Here is a 23,144-nt window from a genome sequence, read left to right on the forward strand (position 1 = left end):
GTGATGATTACCCTGTGTTTCTTGTCTTTTGGGAGGAAGGCGGGGTTTTCCATTTGCAACTTTTTGGCAGGGCTATCCTTGAATCCATTTTATTGATTATATATATACTATTTTGTCGTGAAGAATCTTCCCAGAAATTCTGAACTGAGTTTTCTTATGCATTGTAGGTGTATGTTCTAGATGTATAATACTACAAAATTTCTGGATGGGACCTAGGAAATTTATTATTTTTTCATGTGTGTGGTGCTAGGAATTGAACTTTAAGAATAAGGAATTTTAATTATTAATGGGCATAGAAACTCTTATCAAAGGGGTCCCTGGACTCCTTAAATAATACCCAGGGCTGGGGAGATAGCTCAGTCGGTGGAGTGCTTGCCTTGTAAGCACAAGGCCCTGAGTTCGATCCCCAGCACCAAAAAAAAAAAAAAAAAAATAATAATACCCAAAGGTTTGTATGATTTTGTGTTTTTCTGGGGAAATATTTGTGACCCAACAAAGACTGAGAATCTCTGGTATAAAGAATGGTTTCCAGCTAGGCATGGTGACACACACTTTGTACTCTCTGTAATATGACTTGGGAAGCCAAGGCAGGGAGATTGCAAGTTAAGAGGCCAGCTTGTGCAGCTTAGAAAGATCCTGTCTCAAATAAATTTTGAAAAAGGTCTAGGATGTACATTAGTGGGAGTGCCCTGAATTTAATCCCCAGTACTGCAAGAAAATCTAAAAAAGCATTTAATTTCCCCTGCTTTCTTTGTTTTCACTAGTCCTGGCCATTTCATCACCCAGTTAATAAGAAGTTTGTTCCAGATTATTACAAAGTGATTGTTAATCCAATGGACTTAGAGACTATACGTAAGGTGAGTGACGATTTAAAATGCTTTTTTTGTAATTGATATCTTTTTATACTTGTATTTAATTTCTTGATTCTTTTTATTGTAGAATATCTCCAAGCACAAGTACCAGAGTCGGGAGAGCTTTCTAGATGATGTAAACCTTATTCTGGCCAACAGTGTTAAGTACAATGGTGGGTATTTCTCTTTTTTTCTCTCTTTCCATCAATCTATCCATCCTCCGTCCATCTAACATTAGTCAAAGTATATGCAGCAGCCTTGGAAGTGATAGTCAGCTGAATCAGTCAAGTGATTTAGTCTGCTTTGTTGTAAAACAAACAAAAAACAAAAAAAAACAGGCACACGTTAGTGTTCTGTAAATTTGCTATTAAACTTATAATGGTGAAAAAGTAGTTGATGCTTACTTTTGAAATTCCTGTAAAGCACAGAAAAATGAGGTGTGAATAAAAATCAAATGGATATTACTTTGGACTTTGAGTCATCACTGCGTTTCCATAAGATATGAAAACTTATCTATGCCCGAGGCCCTTAGATGGAGCTTAGGGAAATGTGTGACTTTTAGAACATGGTGAGCTTCCTTGGTGCACGGAATTGTGTTTAGTACATGAACTAATTAAATAATACATGCTAGGCTCTGTGCTCACTACTTAATCTGCTGATGGTGAAGATGGTCACTGTTCTCAAATAATTCACAATTCAGTTGATGGAGTTAACATGCAACTTGATAAGGGTATAATGGAAGGATGTACAAAGTGCCATAGAGGAAAGTAAAGAGGAGAGAGGAGAGAAAGGAGGAGATGGCTTCATAAACAAGTTAACGAAGTTCAGTTTTAAGTAACTCACTTGTTAAGCAAACATTGAACTGAATACCTTATGTGTGCTAGCACTAATAGATATTGCAAATACAAAATCAAATTAGATATAGTTCCTTCCCCCAAAATGGTTATGGCGTAGTGGGGGAAACAAAAGAAAAATTATAATACTTAAATATTATGTTAGAAGCATGCACAAAGTATCACAGTACAGTCTAAATGAGAGTACGATGTAGAAGCAGCTTTCTGGGACAGAGTTTTTCTTGAGCTGAGTTCTAAAGGATCCGTATAGTTTGCTAGGCAGAGACTGTGGAGGAGAAAATGTTCTAGATGGTAAGAATAGCTATATGTAGACACAGAGACCTGAAATTGCCTAATAGGTTTAAGAAACAAGTTGTGGATGCAATCAAATGTACATGTTGGCTGGATGTGGTAGTGCATGTCTGTCATCTCAGCAATTTGGGAGGCTGAGGCCGAAGGGTCACAAGTTTGAAGCTAGCCTTGGCAACTTAGCAAGACCCCACCTCAAAATTTTAAAAAAATTAGAAAAAAGTGCTGAGGGTATGACCTGGTGGTAGAGCATCCCTGGGTTCAGTCTCTAGTTACCATCAAAGAAAAAAGAACATGTTAGTATCTCACTAACAAGTTATGTGTTTAGAGAGAGACAGGAGTTTAATCAGAAGGCATTGTACATCATACTAAATAATTTTACTTTATCATAAATTGGAAAACATTGAAGGAATTAAGCAGGGAAACAGTCCCACATAATTCTTTAAGCAAAATTGAAGAGGGAGCTAGGGTTTTGAGAGAATTGCTTAACATTCTGAAGTCTCAACTAAGAATCCACATGATTTTATGACTTTGCCCTATAATATTTAGTAGTTTACCTATGGTGGCTCTTGACAAATAGAAGGGACAGAGAATTGAAGGGAGGAGTAAAAGGAGGGGATCAAGGAAATGGCACATTCTGGGTAGAGATCAGAATATTCAGTTCCATGGAAGAATAAAAGAACAGGGCAAGTTCAGGGGAAATATACTTGACTATATCATATTTATTTCATTAAAGGAAGTGGTAGGAGATGAGCCTTCCGTTTTTGTTCCTTCTGGGTTGGGTTGAAAGAATCTGCTTTCTCCCTTGTTCTCTTCTTATTAGAAATTAGAGAGTGAAAATGCCTCTTGTCAGGTCAGTGATTTCTCTCTTATTATTTCCTGAAAACACCTAAAGCTAATCTTCTAAAAATCTGGTGATGGAAATGTTGGTGGCTTCACAGATGTCTTAACGAAAAGACAATAAAGCAAATGATAAGAAAAAATGTTACAGAAAGTCTGGTTGACTTAGTGATGCCTGACTTAAGACATAGGGCAGACTTTTGAGGAATAAAGCAATAAGAAAAAACCCAGAAGATGCTAATAGTAGAAGCCACAGAGGGTGGATGGATGAACCACAGAAGACAAAAATAATAACTAGTCAATATGAATAAACATTCCATTGCACAAGTAATCAAAAAATGCAAATTGAAACGAAGACATACCACTTTTCTTTTCACCTAAAGGATAAGCTCAATATTTAATGGAAGTACTCTGATGGTAAGGCTGGTGTTCTCACATGTTGGTGTTGGAAGTATAAAATTGTGAGATATTTGGAAAGAATTTGGTAGCCAAGGGACTTAAAAATAGTTAAGCCAACAAACTTTATAGTCAGATAAACATACATGGATAAAAGGTAAAGAAATAAAGATGCTAAGCATTCATGTGCTCTTGGTAGAAAAGAAATTACAAACTTTTTAGTGGACTGTAAACATTTATTCACCTGTTGAACAAGCTCAATATTTAATGGAAGTACTCAATACTGGTAAGACTGATGCTCTCACATTATTGATGTTGGCAGTATAAAATGGTGAGACATTTGGAAAGCTATTTGGTAGCTGAGACTTAGAAATAGTTAAGCCAACAGACTTTATAGGCAGGTAAGCATGTATGGAAATAAAAATTAAGATGATGCTTAAGCATTCACATATTCTCAGTAGAAAATAAATACAAACTTTAGTGACCTATTAATGGTCATTCAAAACCTAAATGGTTAATGTAAAGGAATGATTATAGTGTTAGGTATTTAATTGAAAGCTCGTTTTTAAAATAACCAAAAAATTCTCACAACGTTAAATAAGAAGAGCTTACTTAAGCTCTTATTTCACACAAAGCTCTTTATTTCAGTTACATTTTTTTAAAAAATAGATGTACGTATAGAGAAAAAAAGTTTGGGGGAAATAACACCAAAGTAATAATAGTGGTTATTTCTGAAATAAAGGGTTTTTGTTTGTTTGTTTGGGATTTTTGGTGCTGGTGATTGAACCCAGGGCCTTGTGCATGTGAGGTAAGCACTCTACCAACTGAGCTATATCCCCAGCCCCTAGGTTTGTTTTTTTTTTTTTTAATTTTATCTTCTGTATATTTTGTATTAGTATAGGAGTCAGTAAACTTCTCCTAGAGGAAGTAACTTCTGAGCTGAATGTTGAAGGATGATGATCATAATAGCTCATTATTGAGCAACTACTGTGTCAAGCAAATAGTCAAGTGGAGGAGAATAGGGAAGAAGTTCCAGAGAGAGACAACACAGATGCAAAAGTAGATGGAAGTGCAAATAGTTAAGTTTGGCTAGAGTGCAGAGTTGGAGGTAGCTGGGTTTGGTAGTTAAGAGATGCGATATTAAAGGTAGCCAAGGGCCAAATCACGAAAGGCCTATTACATCACACTAAGTTATTAGAAGGAGAGGGGGACATACCAAGTGTTATACTGAGATAATTCTGGAAGCTATTAAAAGAATGAATTGGAGATGGATGAGATACGGAGACCGATAAACTATTGATAACAGTCCAAGTTAAAAATACTAAGGTCCTGAAGTAAGGTAAGTAGCAATAAAAATAGAAAGAGGGAGACAGATTGTGGAGATCTTATGGAAGTAGAAATTGATACCCTCATAACTGAACCAGATACAAAGCTGTGATAAGAAAGTATGTTGGAGTTGAAACTTTCAGAGGTGAAGCAGTTTTCAGTATAGATAACATTCTGGATATAGTCTAGAATATGTTTGGCTGGAGTGGAGGTAACAAACCATTATGCCATGAAGATCTGCAAGGTTTTTTTTTTTTCAGTATTGGGGATCAATTCCAGGGCCTCTCCCATGCTAGTCATGCACTATACTACTATATGAGTATTTATAGTATGTATTTATTTATTGAGATTGGCGAGTCTCACTATTTTCCAAGGCTCGTCTCAAACTCTAGGCTCCATCTTTTCTGCTTCAGCTTCCCAAGTAGCTGGTACTACAGGCACCCATCATCATGCCTGGCTCTTATTTTGACTTTACATTCAAATCCTTCACATATAATATTGCATAGAAGCATGTTTCCACAGTACTTTACATTGACTTATTCTTCACTACTCAACATATTTAGACTATGAGCTATAATGTATATAGCCAGAATGCTTAATGCTAAAATTAGGGTTCATTAGAAAAAAATGGAAGGTAAGCAATTGTCCTTTTAACAGCAACTGGAAGTATGCAGTACTTACACCAGGACTCAGTCTTGTATTTAGCAATAACAGACTGAACACTGTAGAATTCAAGCCCTTATGCTTCAGCTACCACATAGGTACTAGATCAATATCAGAACCTTTGTTCATGTTCAAATAGGATTTGAAAAGAACATATTCAGAGAAACCCAAAATGTTAAGTGGGTAGAGTTGCTTACTATAGTCCAAAAAAGGACATAATATTCCATGTTGGTTAAAGGAAAGATTTATACACATAAATCCCTTCTGGAAAACATCAATTTATTTTCTTTTTTGCCAGATTCAGCAAAGTCATAAAAAACGTTTGGTAGAGGCCTCACTATTTAATGTTTGATTAAATTGGAAATAAGCTGCATAGTCTGTACCAATAGGTGATTCTAAGCTAGTAATGGTGAGATCCCTTTTCCCAAAGATTTCAGGGCAAGGTCCTCTTCCATTGTGGTTATTCTTTTACCTTACAAGGGATTGAACCCAGGGTCCTAGGCATGCTAAGAGCTCTACCTCTTGTGCTACATCCTCAGCCCTTCTCCAGTGCTCTTAAAACTAAACTTCAAATAAGAAGTCATCTATCTTCAGGATGGACCCTCAGATAGGTGGGGCGTGTGCCATAAAACCTGAGTTAGATATTTTAGAATGCTCAGTAGGATCCCCTAATCTAGATAGAAAATGAATTTGCACAAAGTAAGAAACTCCTGACCTTAGAGGTTTTTTTTTTCCTGTTTTTGCAGGGTGGGGGTAGCAGCGAGTATTGGGGATTGAACCCATGGGTGTTCCACTGAGCCATATCCCAAGCTCTTTTTAATTTTTGATTTTGAGAAAGGGTGTTGCTAAGTTAATGAGACTGGCCTGGCCCTTGAAATCCTCCTACCTTGGCCTCTGAGTCATGGAATACAGGCATGTGCCACCATGCCCAGCTCTGAGAGGGTATTTTTCCCACTTTTGAATAATTCCAAACATTCTGTGGATTCTGATACTTGTTAAGTTTATAGGATCCTTTGTCTGACTTTGTGGAAAGTCTCTAAAGTTTTCTAAAGAGAACCTCCATAATATTGGGGTTCATTTTTATGTAATCATATGTGCATGGAATGTAATTTGCTCCACTTCCTTACCCCTGTTCCCCTTCCTCTACCCTGCTGGTCTTCTATTTATTTATAGTTTTTCTTTTTTTAATTGGCGCTTTATAGCTATACATAAAGATGAAATTCACTGTGGTATATTCATATATGTACATAGCATAATTTGGTCAATTATATAGTTCTTCCCTTATTTCATCCTTTCTCCCTCCTCCTCTGTTATCCCCTTTCTTTATTGGTCTCCCTTCTATTTTCATGTAATCCCCCACCCACACACACACCTGTTTTATTTTGCTCTGGCTTATTGATTTTGAAACCATTCAACCCTTGACTGAGTTTGTCTTATTTCAGATAGCATGATATTCTCCAGTTCCATCCATTTACAAGTAAACACCACAGTTTTCATTCTTTTTGCCTGAGTCAAACTCCATTGTGCATACATGCTACATTTTCTTTATCCATCTGTTGACAGGTACCTGGGCTGGTTCCGTAACTTGTCTGTTGTGAATTGCATCACTATAAACATTAATGTATTCATATCACTAGAGTATGCTGATTTTAGTTCTTTTGGATAAATACCAGGAGTGGGATCACTGGGTCTTATAGCTGTTCCATTCCTAGTCTTTTGAGGAATCTCCAATACAGCTTTCCAAAGTGGTTGTACTAATTTGCAGTTCCACCAACAGTGTATGAGTGTACCTTTTCCCCCACTTCCTCACCAGCTTTTTTTATTATTTTTATTCATGATGATTGCTATTCTAATTGGAGTGAGCTGAAATCTCAACATATTTTTGATTTGTATTTCCCTGATTACAAATCAATGTTGAATGTTTTCACATTTTTTTTTTTTTTTTTTTTTTTGCGGTGCTGGGGATTGAACCCGGGGCCTTGACTGCTTGCAAGGCAAGCACTCTACCCACTGAGCTATATCCCCAGCCCTGTTTTCACATTTTTGCTAGCCATTTTGTGTTTCTTCTCTTGAGAAGTGTCTGTGTAGCTCTTTTGTCCTTTTGGGGGTTTTTGTGTTTTGGGTGTTTTCTGAGTTTTCATATATCCTCGATATTAATCCCCTGTCAGTGAGGCAGCTGGCACAGATCTTCCATTCTGTAGGCTTTCTTTTCACATTCTTTTTTTCCCGTTGCTATTCAAAAGCTGCTTAATTTGATGCCTTCCTACTTGTTGATTCTTGGTTTTGTTTCTTGAGCTGTAAGAGTCTTTAAGGAAGTTGATAAAGTCAATATCTGCATCAGTATGAAGGAGTGTTGAGCTTGTGCTTTTAGCAAATTGTAAAGTTTCTGGTCTAATTCCTAGGTATTTGATCCACTTTGAGTTGACTTTTGTGCAGAGTGAAAGGGATCTAGTTTCATTCTTGCACATACGGATATCCAGTTTTCTCAGCACCATTTGTTAAAAAGGACATCTTTTTTTTTTCTGACGTGCTTTTGGCTCCTTTGTTGCATATCAGATGACTGTGTCTATGTAGCCTCTGAGGATTTTAAGTTATTTTTCTGTGGAGGTCCCTCCTCACCAGTCTGCCCTGCATTTTCGAGCTGTCTTCGTTATGTTAACCACCTCATACTCTTTAATATCTGTCTCTGCTTGGCCCAGGTTGAGCGGAAACCCCCAGCAGAAAGCCAGGGGCTTACTTTCAGGAATTTCTCTTCTCTCAGGGATCACTTGCACTAAATTTTCTGAAAACACTTGTTTTATTTGTGTTACCCCCCATCACCTCACCCCAGGTTTCTGATTACAGTGGTAAGACTAATCTTATAGTAGTTACTCTATCATGCATAGGTCTTAATTTTATTTATGGTATTTTTGTCTTTGGTATGATTGTTCAAAAGACTTTCCCAACCCTAAAAGTGCCTGAATTTTTTCTAATGAATGTAATTTTTAACTGTTAAAATATTCATTCAGGGCTGGGGTTGTAGCTCAGTAATAAGAGTGCTTGCCTAGCCTGCATGAGGCACTGGGTTCCATTCTCAGCACTGCATATTAAGTAAATAAAGGTTTATCCACAACTAAAAAAAAATACTAATCCATTTTAATTTTATACTCTTTTCCTTTTCATTTCATATTTTCTTGGTACATTATGATTATAAATAATAGTGAGATTTGTTGGTTAAATTTCTATATGTACACAATACAACAATATAATTTGGCCAGTAGCATTCCCCTCCTCTGCTCTACTGGTCTCCCTTCTGTTTTCATGGGATACCCCCTTTCTTTTCCTTTTTCCTCTCTAGCTTCCACATATGAGAGAAAACATACAACTCTTGCCTTTTCGAGTGTGACTTATTTTGCTTAATTCAGTGCTCTCATTTTCCATTTTCCTGAAAATGACATAGTTCCATTCTTTGTGGATGAGCAAAACGTCATTCTGTGTATATACCACATATTCTTCATCCATTCATCCACTGATGGACACCTAGACAGGTTCTGTAATTTGGCTGTTATGAATTGTGCTGCTGTAAACATAGGTTTATATGTGTATTGCTATAGTATGTTGACCAATTCCTTAGGGTTAATTCTAAGGCATAGTATAGCTGGGTCATGTGATGGTTCAATTCCTAGTCTTGTGGAACCTCCTTACCAATTTCCACAGTGGTTCTGTTAGTTTGCAGTCTTACCAACAGTGTGAAAGTGGTCCTTTCCCCACCTCCACTTGAAAGTTTATTATTGCTTTTATTCTTGATGGTTGCCATTCTAACTGGAGTGAGATGAATTCTCAGTGTAACTTTTATTTGCATTTCTCTAATTGCTAAAGATGTGCAGTATTTTTTTTCATATACTTGTTGGTCATTTATATTTCTTTTGAGAAGTGTGTGTTTAGTTCATTTGCCCATTTATTAATTGAGTTATTTGGTTTTTGGTGTTATTTGAGTTCTTTTTATATTTTGGATATTAATCTTCTGTTAGAAGAGTAGCAAAGATTTTGTCCCATTCTACAGGTTCTTTTTTCACATTCTTAATTGTTTCTTTTGCTATATTGAAGCATTTTAATATGTCATCCCATTTCTTAATTATTGATATTATTTTGAGAGCTTTAAGAGTCCTATTGAGCAAGTTGTTGCCTGTCCAAGTATGTTGGGAATGTTGGCCCTATATTTTCTCCTAGGAGTTGCAAAGTTTCTGGTATAATTACTAGGTTTTTGGTCCATTTTGAGTAGACTTTTGTGCAGGTTAAGAGGGATCTAGTTTCATTCTTCTACATAAGGATAACCAGTTTTCCCAATACCATTTGTTAAAAAGGCTGTCTTTTCTGCACTGTATGTTTTTGGTGTCATTGTCAAGGAACCAGATGACTATATCTGTGTGTGTTTGTCTCTGGGTCTTCTGTTCCATTTGGTCTATGAACTGTATGCCTGTGCCATGCAGTTTTTGTTACTATAGCTCTGTAATATAATTTGAAGTCAGATATTACTTTCTGTCCTAGGCCTTTTATTCTTTTATTCTTCCAAATGAATTTTACTATTGTTTTTCCTACTTCTGTGAAGAATGTCAATGATATTTTTTAAAGTATTTTTATTAGTTGTTGATGAACCTTTATTTATTTGTATGTGGTGCTGAGAATCGAACCCAGTGCCTCATGCATGCTAGGCAAGTGCTCTACCACTGAACCGTAATTCCAGCCCCATGTCAATGATATTTTGATGGAGATTGCATTGAATTTGTATCTTACTTTTGGTAATATGATCATTTTGGCAATATTAATTCTGCCTGTACATGATCATGAGAAGTCTTTGTTTTCTAGTGTAGTCCTCAATTTCTTCAGTGCTCTCTAGTTTTCATTGTAGATGTATTTCATTTCCTTGGTTAGATTTATTTCTAGGTATTTTAAATGACCATTTTTTAAAATATCTAAAATATAAGGTAAATATCTCAGTTTTCTTTCCCAAATGACTAGTCAAAAGTGTTTAAGTCTTACTTATGGAACAGTCTATCCTACTCATTAAAAAACTACTTTTATGTGTAAATTGTTATGTGTTCTTTAACTTATTTGGAGGCTCTCTATTCTGCTTCATTTATCTATTTGTCTAGTCTGATGCTATTATCAATAGATGATATTACTTTTTATCACTAAAACTTCATAATTTTTAAATTTATTAACAGTCTCCACCTGATTAAGTAAACTTTAGGCTTATTCGATTCTAACTTGTCTTTAAATAAATAGTATTATTATAAACTCATTTAATTTATGGATTAATTTGTAGAGCACATATGTCTTTATAATATTGGATATTGAATTTTACCATCTGGGAAATTAAGTTTCCTTCATTTATTATTTATTTATTCATTTTATTTTACATCCCTCAATAAAGACTTCTAATTTTCTTCTTTACAGTTCCTAGGCATCTTTTGTTTAATTTATTCCTGTATGTTTTATGTTTTTTTCCTACTGAACATTTTTATTGTTGTTGAGTTTATTGTTAGGTAATTGAACAGTTTAACTGCTAATTTACTTGTTCTCCTTTTTTCCCCCCTAACTGGTTATTAAGTCAAAATATTTCAGTAAGTTTAAAGAAGATGATAGGTGATTCAATATTATTCATAGGTCAACATAATGCTTAAATTAAGTATTTCCATAAAACAAGTTTCTAAGTCAGCTATGAGGCCACTACTCTGTCAGTTTGGCCACTAATAAATAATAAGGCTCTTTTTTCTGTCAATCTGGCCTAAGATACAAATGTTACCATATAAAGGTAAAATCTTTCACATCATTAAAGAGAATAAAAACTCCTCCAGTCCTGCTTTAGCCTCGGTGCAATTTTTTATCTTTCTCATTACAGCCAGACTTCTTTTGTTTCTATTCTGGTTAAGATATACATAAAAATTTGTCATTTTAACCAAAATCTTTATCATTATGTACATTCACAATGTTGTGCAACCATTACCACTATTCACCTCCAGAATTTTTATTCAAACAGGAACTCTGTACCCATTAATCAATAACTCTTCATTTACCCAGTCCCCCAGCTTCTGGTAACTTCTGTTCTCCCTTTGGTCTCTGTGATTTTACCTATTCTAGGTATCACAGTACATGCGATATTTGGTCATTGTGTCTGGCTTATTTCATGTAATGTTTTCAAGGTTCATTGATACTATGGAATGTATCGAAATTTCATTCTCTTTTTCTAATAGCCAGGTTTTATGAGTATGTAACATCTTCCTCTGTTCACCATTCATGCTTTACTTAGCTTTAATCAGGCTTCTATCCTGCCAAGTCTACCAAGTAGACAGGATCACAAAATTGCCAGATATAGTAGGTAGTACCTACTTGATCCTTATCTTGACCTTACTCTACTATTTCACATCATTGATCATACCTTCCTTTTTTTTTTTTTTTTTGCGGTGCTGGGGATTGAACCCAGGGCCTTGGCTTGCAAGGCAAGCACTCTACCAGCTGAGCTGTCTCCCAGCCTGACCATTCCTTTCTTGAAGCCCTATTGTGATTGGCTTATGCAATGACGTTCAATTCCTATTTTATTCTTACTTCTTAAACCATTTCTTTCCAGTCTCCTTTGCTGAGTGTTTTGCCTGTTCCACTAACTTCAACTTCCAGCTCTTTCTTAATGAATCTCAACCCTATGCTAGGCAAAGATCTATATGCCCGTTCACCTTCTAAACCTCGTGGATTTTCCAATGGAACCTCAAGCATACCTCAAACTGAATGTATTATCTCATCTTCCTTTTATCTTTCTCTTTTCCAACTTTTTCCCTCTCTCCTTTACTTGACTCACTTGTTTGCTATTTCCAGTTTGGGTTTAATGGAGCATTAATATTAGTCACAAGGTATATCCAGAAGCCTCAGAGTTATTATTAATTCTTGTCCTAAAATAAGTCCCCAGCATCTGAACTATCACTAAAGCGCTCATATTTTGCCTAGACTATTAAGGCTCAGCTATTAAAATAAGTCAACTTATAAATTAAAATTAAGTCACCTGGCAAATGTCCTAGGGTTTAGACTTACTTGGTTTTAATCTATCACCCATGTTACTCAGACCCTTTAAAAAAATTGTGCCTCTTATTAAAATCCTCAAACAGTCGAGAAATATATAAAATTAAAAGTTCAAGAAACCTCTAACTACCACTCCTGTCTCCCATAATTTCATTCCCAAGATATAACAGTTTGGTATCTATCCTTATATACATTTTCTGTGCTTGTATAAAACACGTTTAATAGGTATGCATATTTTTTAGAAATTTTATTTTATAAAAATTGCTATTGCCATTTTATACTTTGTGATTCTGTATTTTTTTTAGTATGGTGATTGAACCCAGAGTCACTCTACTGCCCCCAGCCCTTTTTATTTTGATAAAGGTTCCTGCTGAGTTGCTGAGGCTGACCTTGAACTTGCAATCCTACTGTCTCAGCCTCCCAGATCATCAGGATTATAGGTTTTACACTCTCATACTCAACACTCTGATTTCTCTTTCTTTTAACTTTCAACTTTGAGTTAATTATAGATTTAGGAAATTATAAAAACCAGTACAAAGTGTCATGTGCACCCTTCCCTCAACTTTCTCTAATCAAAACCAGGAAATTGATATTCATGCATTAATGCATTTAGGTTACAGACCTAAAATTCAGTTTTTGCCTTTTTAAAACTCTGCATTCATTTGTGCATATGTGTGTATATACTTCTGTGCAATTTTTTGCCATTTATAGGTTCTTGTAACCACCACCACAGACAAGATTTAGAACTGTACAAAAGAACTCCCTGTTCTTTGTATTTGCGCCCCACACAGATGCACCCACTATCCCTTTCCCACTTATCTGTTCTCCATCTCTATAGTTTTGGTATTTGAGTGTGTTATATAAATGGAATAATATGTGTAACTATTTGATTTTTATCACAAAGCATAATTCCTTGATATCCATCCAAATTTTTACACATAGCAATAGTTCGCTTTTAAAATTTTTTGGAGTAGTAGTCTATTGTATGGATGTGTTAGGTCAGGGTTTGTTCAATCATTCACTCATTGAAGGATGTTCAAGTTTCTAGTATTTTGTTACCAAGAATAAACCTGCTGTGAACATTCATGTACAGGGATTTGTGTGAATATATTTTCATTTCTCTGGATAAATACCAAAGAATATCATGTTTAGTTTAGTAAGAAGATGCTATGTTCATTGTGATGGCATCACCATTTTACATACCTCTCTAGCAGTATATCAGTGATCCATTTTCTCTGTAGCATTTGTTATCAATACTACTTTTCAAATTTTAGTTCTATCATTGTAGCTTTACATTTCCCTAATGGCTTACAATGTTGACTGTCTTTTCATGTGCCTATTTTCCATTTATATACTTTCTTTTATGAAGTATATTTGGCTCAGTTTTTTTTGGTTCAATTTTATTACTGAGTTTAGAGGGTTCTTTATTCTAGGTATAAGACTTTTATTAGGTACATGATTTGCAAAGATATGAGTCTATACTTTGCCCTTTCACATTCCTAATCTTTCAGAGAGTAGAAATGTTTAATTTTGTTAAAATCTAATTAATTTTTTCTTTTATGGATTGTGATTTTGGTGTTGCATCTCTAAGAACTCATTGCCTCATCTAAGGTCACAAAGGATTTTTCTTACGTTTTCTTCTAGAAGCTGACAGTTTAAGTATTTTACATTTAAATCCATGATCTGTTCTGAATATTAATTCTTGTATATGGTATGAAGTTCAGGTTGAAGTACTTTTCCCTGTGGATGTCCAGTCCCAGCATCATTCATTGAAAGGTCTAGCCTTTCTCTGTTGAATTGCTTTGTACTTTTTAAAAAAATCTGTTGAGTATGTTGATCCATTGATCTGTGTGTCTCTCTGCTTGCTGCCTTGATTACTATAGCTATATAGGAAGACTTGTCATCAGGTAGAGTGATTTTTCTCACTCTTTCAAAACTGTTCTACATATAGTCTAGTTATTTTGCTTTTCCACATAAATTTTTAGGAGATTGTATGTTCAAAAGTCTTACTGAACTTTTGATAAGCATTGAATTAAACTCATAGTTCAATTTGAGGAGAATTGATATCTTCACTGATCATCTTTCCATGTTAGTATATGTATATGTTCTTTTTAACATACTACATTTCATGGTTTATATGGATTGTAATTTATTTACTTGATAGGCATTTATAGTATTTCTGTAATGACAGCTTTCAGTTTTTCACTTTTTATAGTTCATTGATACTGTGTAGTTGTGAGAAAATATCTGTAGGAAAATCTGATAAATATTCTGAAATTGTGTTCCCAAAAGGTTGTACCTGTGTATTATGAAAAAAGTAGTTAAGAATGCCTCTTTCCTTATAACCTAACAATGAGATTTATCACTGCTATAAAATCTTCAAAATAATGAAATGATATTCTGAAAAATGGAAGTATGTAAAATGAAAGTATGCAATTTAAAGCAATTTTTCATCACAAAAAGTATGTACGTGTTCATTGACCAAAAGAGAGAAAGAAACTGTAGATTTGCATAAAATGAAAAGAAAAAAACACCTAGGTCCTTCCTCTTCTCCCATCCCATTCTCCATAGTAGCCAGTGTTAGGTTTAATATGAAGTATTCTGAACTTGTTCTATGCATACTGGTTGCTCTTTCTTTTTTTTTGATGCAGTAAATCCTGTATTTATGTTCTGTTTTACAATTTGCATTTTTCATTTGACAATATGGTATGGATAATTCTTCATTCATGTACATGTGTGATTTGTTTAAAATTTATTTAAGTTAGAAAAATGTACATGCCTCTCTTCAGATTCATCATATAGAACTCAAAATGGCAAAGGATGTCATTATGAATATTTCTGAAAAAAAAATTTAAATTGAATTTCCACTGTGTCTTACAATAATTATAGCTGAAATAAAGGGCAGTTGCCCAGGGTAGCTGTCATTTTGCATTTCATTTCTGTGAAAATATTGCTTTGCTCATAATTTCAAGTTCTGCTTAAATTTGGGAATAGACATAGAATATCCATAACTCACTAGCTCTCTTGTGCTCTGTGTTAATAGTGATACAGCAGTCTGTTATAAGGCAGCATCTCTCTAATGTTCCATGCTTGTAATGAGATAGTATACTATATCAGTGCAAATATGCACGAGAACATACTAAGTCTACGCCAAAGTTCATCTTTTTAAAAAACACCAGTTTGGAAAAATAAAGATGATATTTGTTATAGGAAAAAGACACTGAGGAAAACAGATTTTGTGTCAGTGTTGAAATTTCTATAATGTGTTTTCAAGTCAACTCTGGTACCAGGAGCTGTAAAACAACTTTTCCATGAGGGATATAAGTCAATGTTATTTATATTCATATTGTGTTAAGTTATTGTAGTTGGTATATAGAGTTGGGCAGTGTAGAAAAGATGGGCATAGGTAGATTTAATGAATTAAATCTAGTAAGAGCTTAATAGCTGTAATCTGCATGAAGGCAGGGACCAGGACTGTCATATATACCATGGTTTCTTATGATAATATGTAACACAGTAGCAAATACCTGTTGAATGATAGAAGGCCAAAGATATAAAGGTACAGTACAAGGAACAGTAGGAGAGTGGTACTGTAGAAGTCATTGAAATAGTTACCTAGAAAGTGTATCAGTTTCATATGTAACAGAAGCTGCTACTAAGGTCAAGTCTGGAAAATGTTCACTGGAAGTTGGCAGTTAATATATCATTTTTGACTGGGCAAAAACAATTTCATTAATCTATAACATTGACTTATTCTGATAGTTGCTCTTTCCCTACCGTTCCTTACTACTTTCAACTTTATTGAAATTATGAGTTTATAAGTATGTATTTTCCATGATGCCTTCAATGTTACCATGGTTGAGGACCTGAGTCTCATCTCACTTTTTTAATCACCAGAACCTGTTATTATGCTTCTCTTGTATTATTCATGAGGAGGCTGAGGCAGGAGGATCACTTGGGCCCAAGAAATGGGGGCCATCCTGGGCAACATAGTGAGAACTTAACTCAAAAAAAAAAAATTCTGGGTGCAGTGGCATACACTTGTAATCCCAGTGATGCAGGAGGCTGAAGCAGGAGGATTGTAAGTTTGAGGCCAGCCTCAGCAGTTTGCCTAGAGACCCTGTTTCAAAACAAAAACTAAAAAGGGTTGGGATGTAGCTCAGTGGTAGAGGTCCCCTGGGTTTAATCCCTACCCAGTACCCTGCATGCACATGTGCACGTGCACGCACGCACGCGCACACACACACACACACACACACACACAGAAGGAAGAGTCAAGTCCTATTTTAAATTTTATTCTATAATAAAAGCTTTTAAAGGTATCTGTAGTATTATTTTTCTATTTGTAGTGATAAGATGGTTCATTTAAGAAAAAGGAGGCATTTTTAAGTTTCTTTGGGACTTTTCATCAGAAAGACCCTAAATGTAAATCCTACTTTTAACTAGTAAAATTTATTACTCCAGTTCCCCTCTAAATAATTTCTACCTTCTAGAATTTCTAGTCCAGATTTCAAATGAGGTTCTGATGCTTGGGTTTAAGAGACTGAACCTCTTATCTTGGACCCTAAGTATCTTAAATGGTATTTGATCTTCATTCTACATAAAGAATCTAGCTACAGTTTGAAAGATGAGGCTCACTTCTGTTTACTTTTGTCTGTTCTGGATTTATGTGCGCTAAGAACTGGGAAAACAGTGCTCATCTTTTTGAGCTTGGTGTACTAGATACAATAGAGTTTTGTAATTCTAATTTTATTAGGAACTAGCTATGCTGATTGTTTATTCTTTTTTTCTTTAAACCTGGTACTGAGTTTTTTAAAATGTTTATACTGCTACTAAGATTTTATCTTATTTTTTAATTTTAATGATTTACATTGGAACAACTGCATATCCCCACACCATTCACTGTCAACATAACAATTTATGCTTGTTTTGGCTCGGTAGTTTTTTTTTTTTTAGGAGGGATTTATTTTTAGTATTGTAGAAGAGCTCTCAATGGAAATGTTAGTCTTGGAGTAATCACAAACCTCCTTGTCTCCTTGGTTGCCGAGAACTGCTCATGTACTCAACTGGTGTTTTTCTCTGAAACTTCCAAATTGCTAGCAGCAATAATGCTTACTTTCCCCCTCCAACTAGGATTATAAAGCTTATAACTTTCCTTTCTTCTCACATCAGTATAAAAAGGGAAATGAACTTCAGAACAAGAAAAGGAGCCAGGCCTGGTGGTGCATGCCTGTAGTCCCAGCGACTCATGAGTTTGAGGCAGGAGGATCGCAAGTTCAAAGCCAGTCTCAGTAACTTAGCAAGACCCTTCCCTGCCTCAAAATTAAAAAAGGGGTGCTGGGCACGTGGCTCAGCATTTAAGCACCTCTGGGTTCAATCTCTGGTACCAAGGGGGAAAGAAAACGAGGAATTTTCTTGTTTTGGGTGATATACTAACTTCTCAAATCTGTCACTGGAATTACTACTATTTAAGGACAAACACTTGTAATCCCAGTGATTATGTAGACTCTGCCATCTTTGTTCTGAGGCAAAGTCTAAATAAATATATTTCTTCAATAAGACATTTGCAGTTGCTTTAGCCATGATTTTAATAAGAAGAAGGTGAAATATACTCAGAAAAACATTCCTTTTTTAAAATCTTTAATTTGTTCTTTTTAGATACACATGACAGTAGAGTATTTTTTGACATGTTATATATACATGGAGTATAATTTATTCTAATTAGGATCCCATACTTGTGGATATATGTGATGTGAAGTTTCACTGGTTGTGTATTCGCATATAAACATAGAAAAGTTACGTTTGATTCATTCTACTCTCTTTCTTTCCTATTCCCATCCTCCCATCCCTTCCCTTCATTTTCCTTTGTCTAATATTCTTCCTTCCATCTCCCTTGTTACGTGTTAGCATCCCCATACCAGAGAGAACATTCAGCCTTTGGATTTGGGGGATTGGCATATTTCACTTAGCATGATAGTCTACAGTTGCATCCGTTTACTGGCAAATGTAATGATTTCATTCTTTATGACTGAGTAATATTCCATTGTGTACATATACCACATTTTCTTTATTCATTCATCTGTTAAAGGGCACCTAGGTTGGTTCCATAGCTTAGCTACTGTTTATTGAGTTGCTATAAACATTAATGTGGCTGCATCACTGTAGTATGCTGATTTTAATTCCTTTGGGTATAAACCAAGCAGTGAGATAATTGGGTCAAGTGGTGGTTCCATTCCAGGAGAAAAACATTTCTTTTTGTCAGTAGGTAATAATCTCTTGGGTATGCTGATAATTCATACCCTATCTTTCATAGTCACTTTGATTTCATTCTGGAAACTTTTTTTTTTAATATAACTTAATTCTGACTTGCTGTACAGCAACCCCAACTTAGGTGTTGGAAAACTGGAACTTAGTTTCTGTTTTATCTTTTTGCCCCCATAATAGCCCTAGCACCCTTATTATTCCTATAGTGGCCCATTTACTTTTGCATATTTCTTCACCAGACTTCTCATTTCTTCCTAAGCTGTAAAGCCTACAACTGATCACCCTAATTTTAGTAAGCTACTGATGGCTGAAGAATATAGAGCAGCATTTTTAGCCTTATGGAGCTGGTTATGGACCCTTTTGAGAGTCTGATTTTAAAAATGTGGATCTTCTATCCAGAAAAATTACTTTATATACAGAATTTTGTTTATAATTTTGGGGTGGGGTTTTATGAATTTCTTGTTTCATTACCACTTCATTTAAGAACTCCTGGTATAGATAGGAAGAAGAAAACATCTGGATATTTCTATCCACTGTGTTAACTTTGGTTTACTAACACTTAACACTATGTTTCATGAAAAAGTCTTCAGTACTACTTTGCATTTAATAGTATAATTTAGTTAATAGCTGAAACTGTTTTTATTGTTGAGAACATGGTCTGTTTAAAACTGGTTACAGTTTTAATAGTAATCAAAATGCATAGACAAAGTATCAGCTATGTGAATACATTCATTTTTTAATACTCTAAAGGTATTATTAGTGGGTAGTACTTTAATTGCGTGTCACAAAGAAAATGGGGAAGAAAGAGATCCTATCTTCAAAATGGTTTCAAGTAAGAGAAACCAAGCAAGTGTACAAAACTAATTTTTCATTGTATTATAAAACAAGGGAGGGGTTGGGGATATAGCTCAGCAGGTAGAGTGCTTGCCTTGCAAGCACAAGGCCCTGGGTTCAAATCCCCAGCACCACACACACACAAAAAAAATAATAATAAATAAAACAAGGGAATTGAGAGGTTGAGGGGTAAATTTATGCTTAGGCTTCAAAACTGTAGTACAATAATGGCTGAATTTCCTAATGTATAGGTTGTCATTTAGCCGTGATGTAGGTCCATTGTAGGTAGAAGAGTCAGTGTACAGAAACTGATACTGTACTGGTCAGTTAAGGAAGCCTGTAACCTGTATGTAGTCTTTCTGTTTTCTCTGGCATCATGTATAACCATCAACTTAAAAGCTTATTCGGTGACTTTTGCAATCTCGTCTCTCAGTATTTTGAGGACCAACCTACTATTGGCCCCAGGTAATGAAAACTCTAGAAACCTGAGCTGGCGTCATCTTACCATTCAAGTTTTTTGTTTTGTTTTGTTTTGTTTTTTTAAATTCTGAGCTATCTCTGGCTGTCTTTTTATGTGTCCTAAATATCTAGATGATCAATGTAGATTTCTTTCTGGTTTGTGTATGAGTACGTATGTGTGCATCTTGCATAGGCAACTGGAGTTCGGACACAGGTTTATTTTATATCTTATCAAGGATATACAGTCTATATTTGCGAGAGATTTTACTTGAAAGGGATTTCTGTGTTCATATAATAGCTTGTACTAATCATAGTAGGTATGGCCTGAAAGCTTCACGTGTATATATGGTCTTTTTTTTTGCTTTATATCCTGATAAACAGAGGTTTAATTCAAGGATCACCTCCCTTGTGGAGCCTTTCCTAATTCTTTCCCTCTTACCTCCCCAAATTGACCACTTTCCCCTTTTTGCTTTTGTATTTTTTCCTGTTATCTGGCTCTATTTATTTATAGTATATCTCACTGTAGTTAAACTGTAAACTTCATGAAAATATGGCCTGTATCTTACTTGGTTTTGTAATTGGCAATGCCTGGCACATAGAAGACACTGAGAATTTTTCTTATAAAAAAGTGAATGAATAATATATTAAAGAATATTGTAGAGCAATTAAGGCATGGATTGAAAACTTATGCCTTTAGGGTCCAGGCATGAATGGGTTAAGCAGACCTTGGAGAACACATGCCTTATATCAAGGGAACAGCTGCTACTCAGCTGCATTGGTGGTACTTTATGGGAATGCTGATCCTGTGTTGGCACATTTTTTTTTCATTTGTTCTTTTGAGTTATATATGACAGTAGAATCTATTTTGATATATTTATACAAACATGGAATCTGTTTTATTCTAATTAAGATCCCAATCTTGTGGATATATACAGTGGAGATTCACTGTGGTGTATTCATGTATGTGCATGGAAACGTTATTTCAGGTTCATTCCACTGTCTTTCCTATTCCTATCCCCCTCCTTTACCTTCTTTTTCCTTTGTCTAATCCACCAAATTTCTATCCTTTCCCTCCCTGCCGTTGTTGTGGGTTAGCATCCACGCATCAGAGAAAACATTCAACCTTTGTTTTTTGGGGATTGACTTATTTCACATAGCATGATAGTCTCCAACTCCATCCATTTACAGGTGAATGTCATAAAGTTGTTCTTTATGGTTTAGTAATGTGTGTGTGTGTGTGTATGTGTGTGTGTGTGTGTGTGTGGTATTTTCTTTATCCATTCATCCGTTAATGGGCATCTAGGTTGGTTCCATAGCTCAACTGTTGTGAATTATGCTGCTATAAACATTGATGTGGCTCTGTCATTGCAGTATGCTGATTTTTAACTCCTCTGGCTATATACTGAGAAGTGGGATAACTGAGTCAAATGGTAGTTCTATTCCTGGTTTTTTGAGGAGTCTTCATACTGCATTCCAAGATGATTGCACTAATTTGCTGTCCTACCAACAGTGTATGAACATACCCTTTTCCCCACACCCTCACCAATATTTATTGTTACTTGTATTCTTTTGTTTATTTTTGGTACCAGGGATTGAACCCAGAGACGCTTAACCACTAAGCCACAACTCAAGCCCTTTTTAAAAATATTTTATATGGCAACAGGGTCTCACTGTGTTGCTTAGGGACTCCCTAAGTTGCTGAGGCTGGCTTTGAACTCACAATCCTCATGCTTCAGCTTCCCCAGCCACTGGGATTATAGGCATGTGCCATTGCACCTGGCACTTGTATTCTTGATAAATGCTATTCTGTTTGGAGTGAGGTGAAATCTCAGTGTAGTTTTAATTTGCATTTCTCTAATTGTGAGAGATGTTGAACATTTTTTCATATATTTGTTGACCGATTTCCTTTTTTTAATGTTAGAGAAGTAAACTGTTATCTCACACAAGAGCAGACTAAGGTGGTTAAAGTTTTTTAGTAGACAAAGAATATAAAATTTGATTTTATATTTGCTCTTTTTAGGTATACATGATAGTAGATTGTATTTTGAGATATCATACATACATGGAATATAACTAATTAGGATCCCATTCCTTCTGTTTATTTCCTTTGCCCATTTATTCATTAGGTTTGTGGTTTGGGGTTTTGTTGTTGTTGTTGTTGTTGTTTGGTGTTAAGCTTTTTGAGTTCTTTGTATATCCTAGAAGTTAACACCTTATCTCAGGCAAGGTTGGCAAAGATTTTCTACCCTTCCATAGACTCTCTTTTCACATTCTTAATTGTTTCCTTTGCTGTGAAGAAGCCTTTTAGTTTGAAACCATCCCATTTACTGATTTTGAGTTTTACTTCTTGTGCTTTAGGAATCTTGTTAAGAAGTCAGTTCCTGAGCTGACATATTAGACTGTTGGTCCTACATTTTCTTCAAATTAGGTGCAGGGTTTCTGGTCTAATACTTAGGTCTTGGATCTACTTTGAGTTTAGTTTTGTGCCGGGTAAAAGATAGGGAATAAATTTCATTTTACCACATATGGATTTCCAGTTTTCCCAGCACCATTTGTTGAAGAGGCTATCTTTTCTCCAGTGTAGTTTATGGTGCCTTTGAGGTAACTGTATTTATGTGGGTTTGTCTCTGTGTATTCTGTTCTATTCCATCGGTCTTCTCGCCTGTTTGGGGGCCAGTACGATGCTGTTTTTGTTATTGTAGTTCTGTAGTATAATTTAAGGTCTGGTATTGTGATGCCTCCTGTTCTACTTTTCTCACTAAGGATTGCTTTCTCTATTCTGGGCCTCTTATTTTTCCAAATGAATTTCATGACTGCTCTTTCTATGAATAGGAATTGCATTAAATCTGAATAGCACTTTTGGTAGTGTGGCCATTTTGACAATATTAAAATTTTGTCTATCCAAGAACATGGGAGATCTTTCCATCTTCTAAGGTTTCTTCAATTTCTTTTCTTAGTGATCTATAGTTTTCATTGTAGAGGTCTTTCAACCTCTTTTGTTAGACTGATTCCCAAGTTTGTTTTGTTTGTTTGTTTGTTTGTTTGTTTTGAGGCTACTGTGAATGGGATAGTTTCCCTAATTTCTTTCAGCTGATTCATCATTGGTGTATAGGAACACAATTGATTGACAGGTGTTTTGTATCATGCTACTTCATTGAATTCATTTGAGTTCTAGAAGTTTTCTGGTGGAGTTTTTTGGGGTCTTCTAAATATAGAATCAGTGTCATTGGCAAGCAGTTTGGTCTTTTCTTTTACCGTTTGTATCCCTTCAATATCTTTCTTTTGCCTAATTGCTCTGGCTAGAGTTTCAAAGACCATG

The 23,144-nt window shown here is 35.3% G+C and overlaps 1 protein-coding gene across 13 annotated transcripts in view; it reads left to right on the top strand.

The window, feature by feature from the left end:
• Taf1 (TATA-box binding protein associated factor 1) overlaps positions 1-23,144 on the top strand; it is an 81,276-nt gene that overhangs the window by 40,633 nt on the left and 17,499 nt on the right. For all 13 annotated transcript variants that reach the window (XM_047535373.1, XM_047535362.1, XM_047535368.1 and 10 more), the window contains exons 31-32: positions 765-857; positions 940-1,024. In XM_047535373.1, the coding sequence (XP_047391329.1) occupies positions 765-857; positions 940-1,024 (178 nt within the window). The remainder of the gene's footprint in view (positions 1-764; positions 858-939; positions 1,025-23,144) is intronic.

This window comes from Sciurus carolinensis, chromosome X, assembly GCF_902686445.1.
Source record: "Sciurus carolinensis chromosome X, mSciCar1.2, whole genome shotgun sequence".
In the NCBI taxonomy this organism is placed as follows: domain Eukaryota; kingdom Metazoa; phylum Chordata; class Mammalia; order Rodentia; family Sciuridae; genus Sciurus; species Sciurus carolinensis.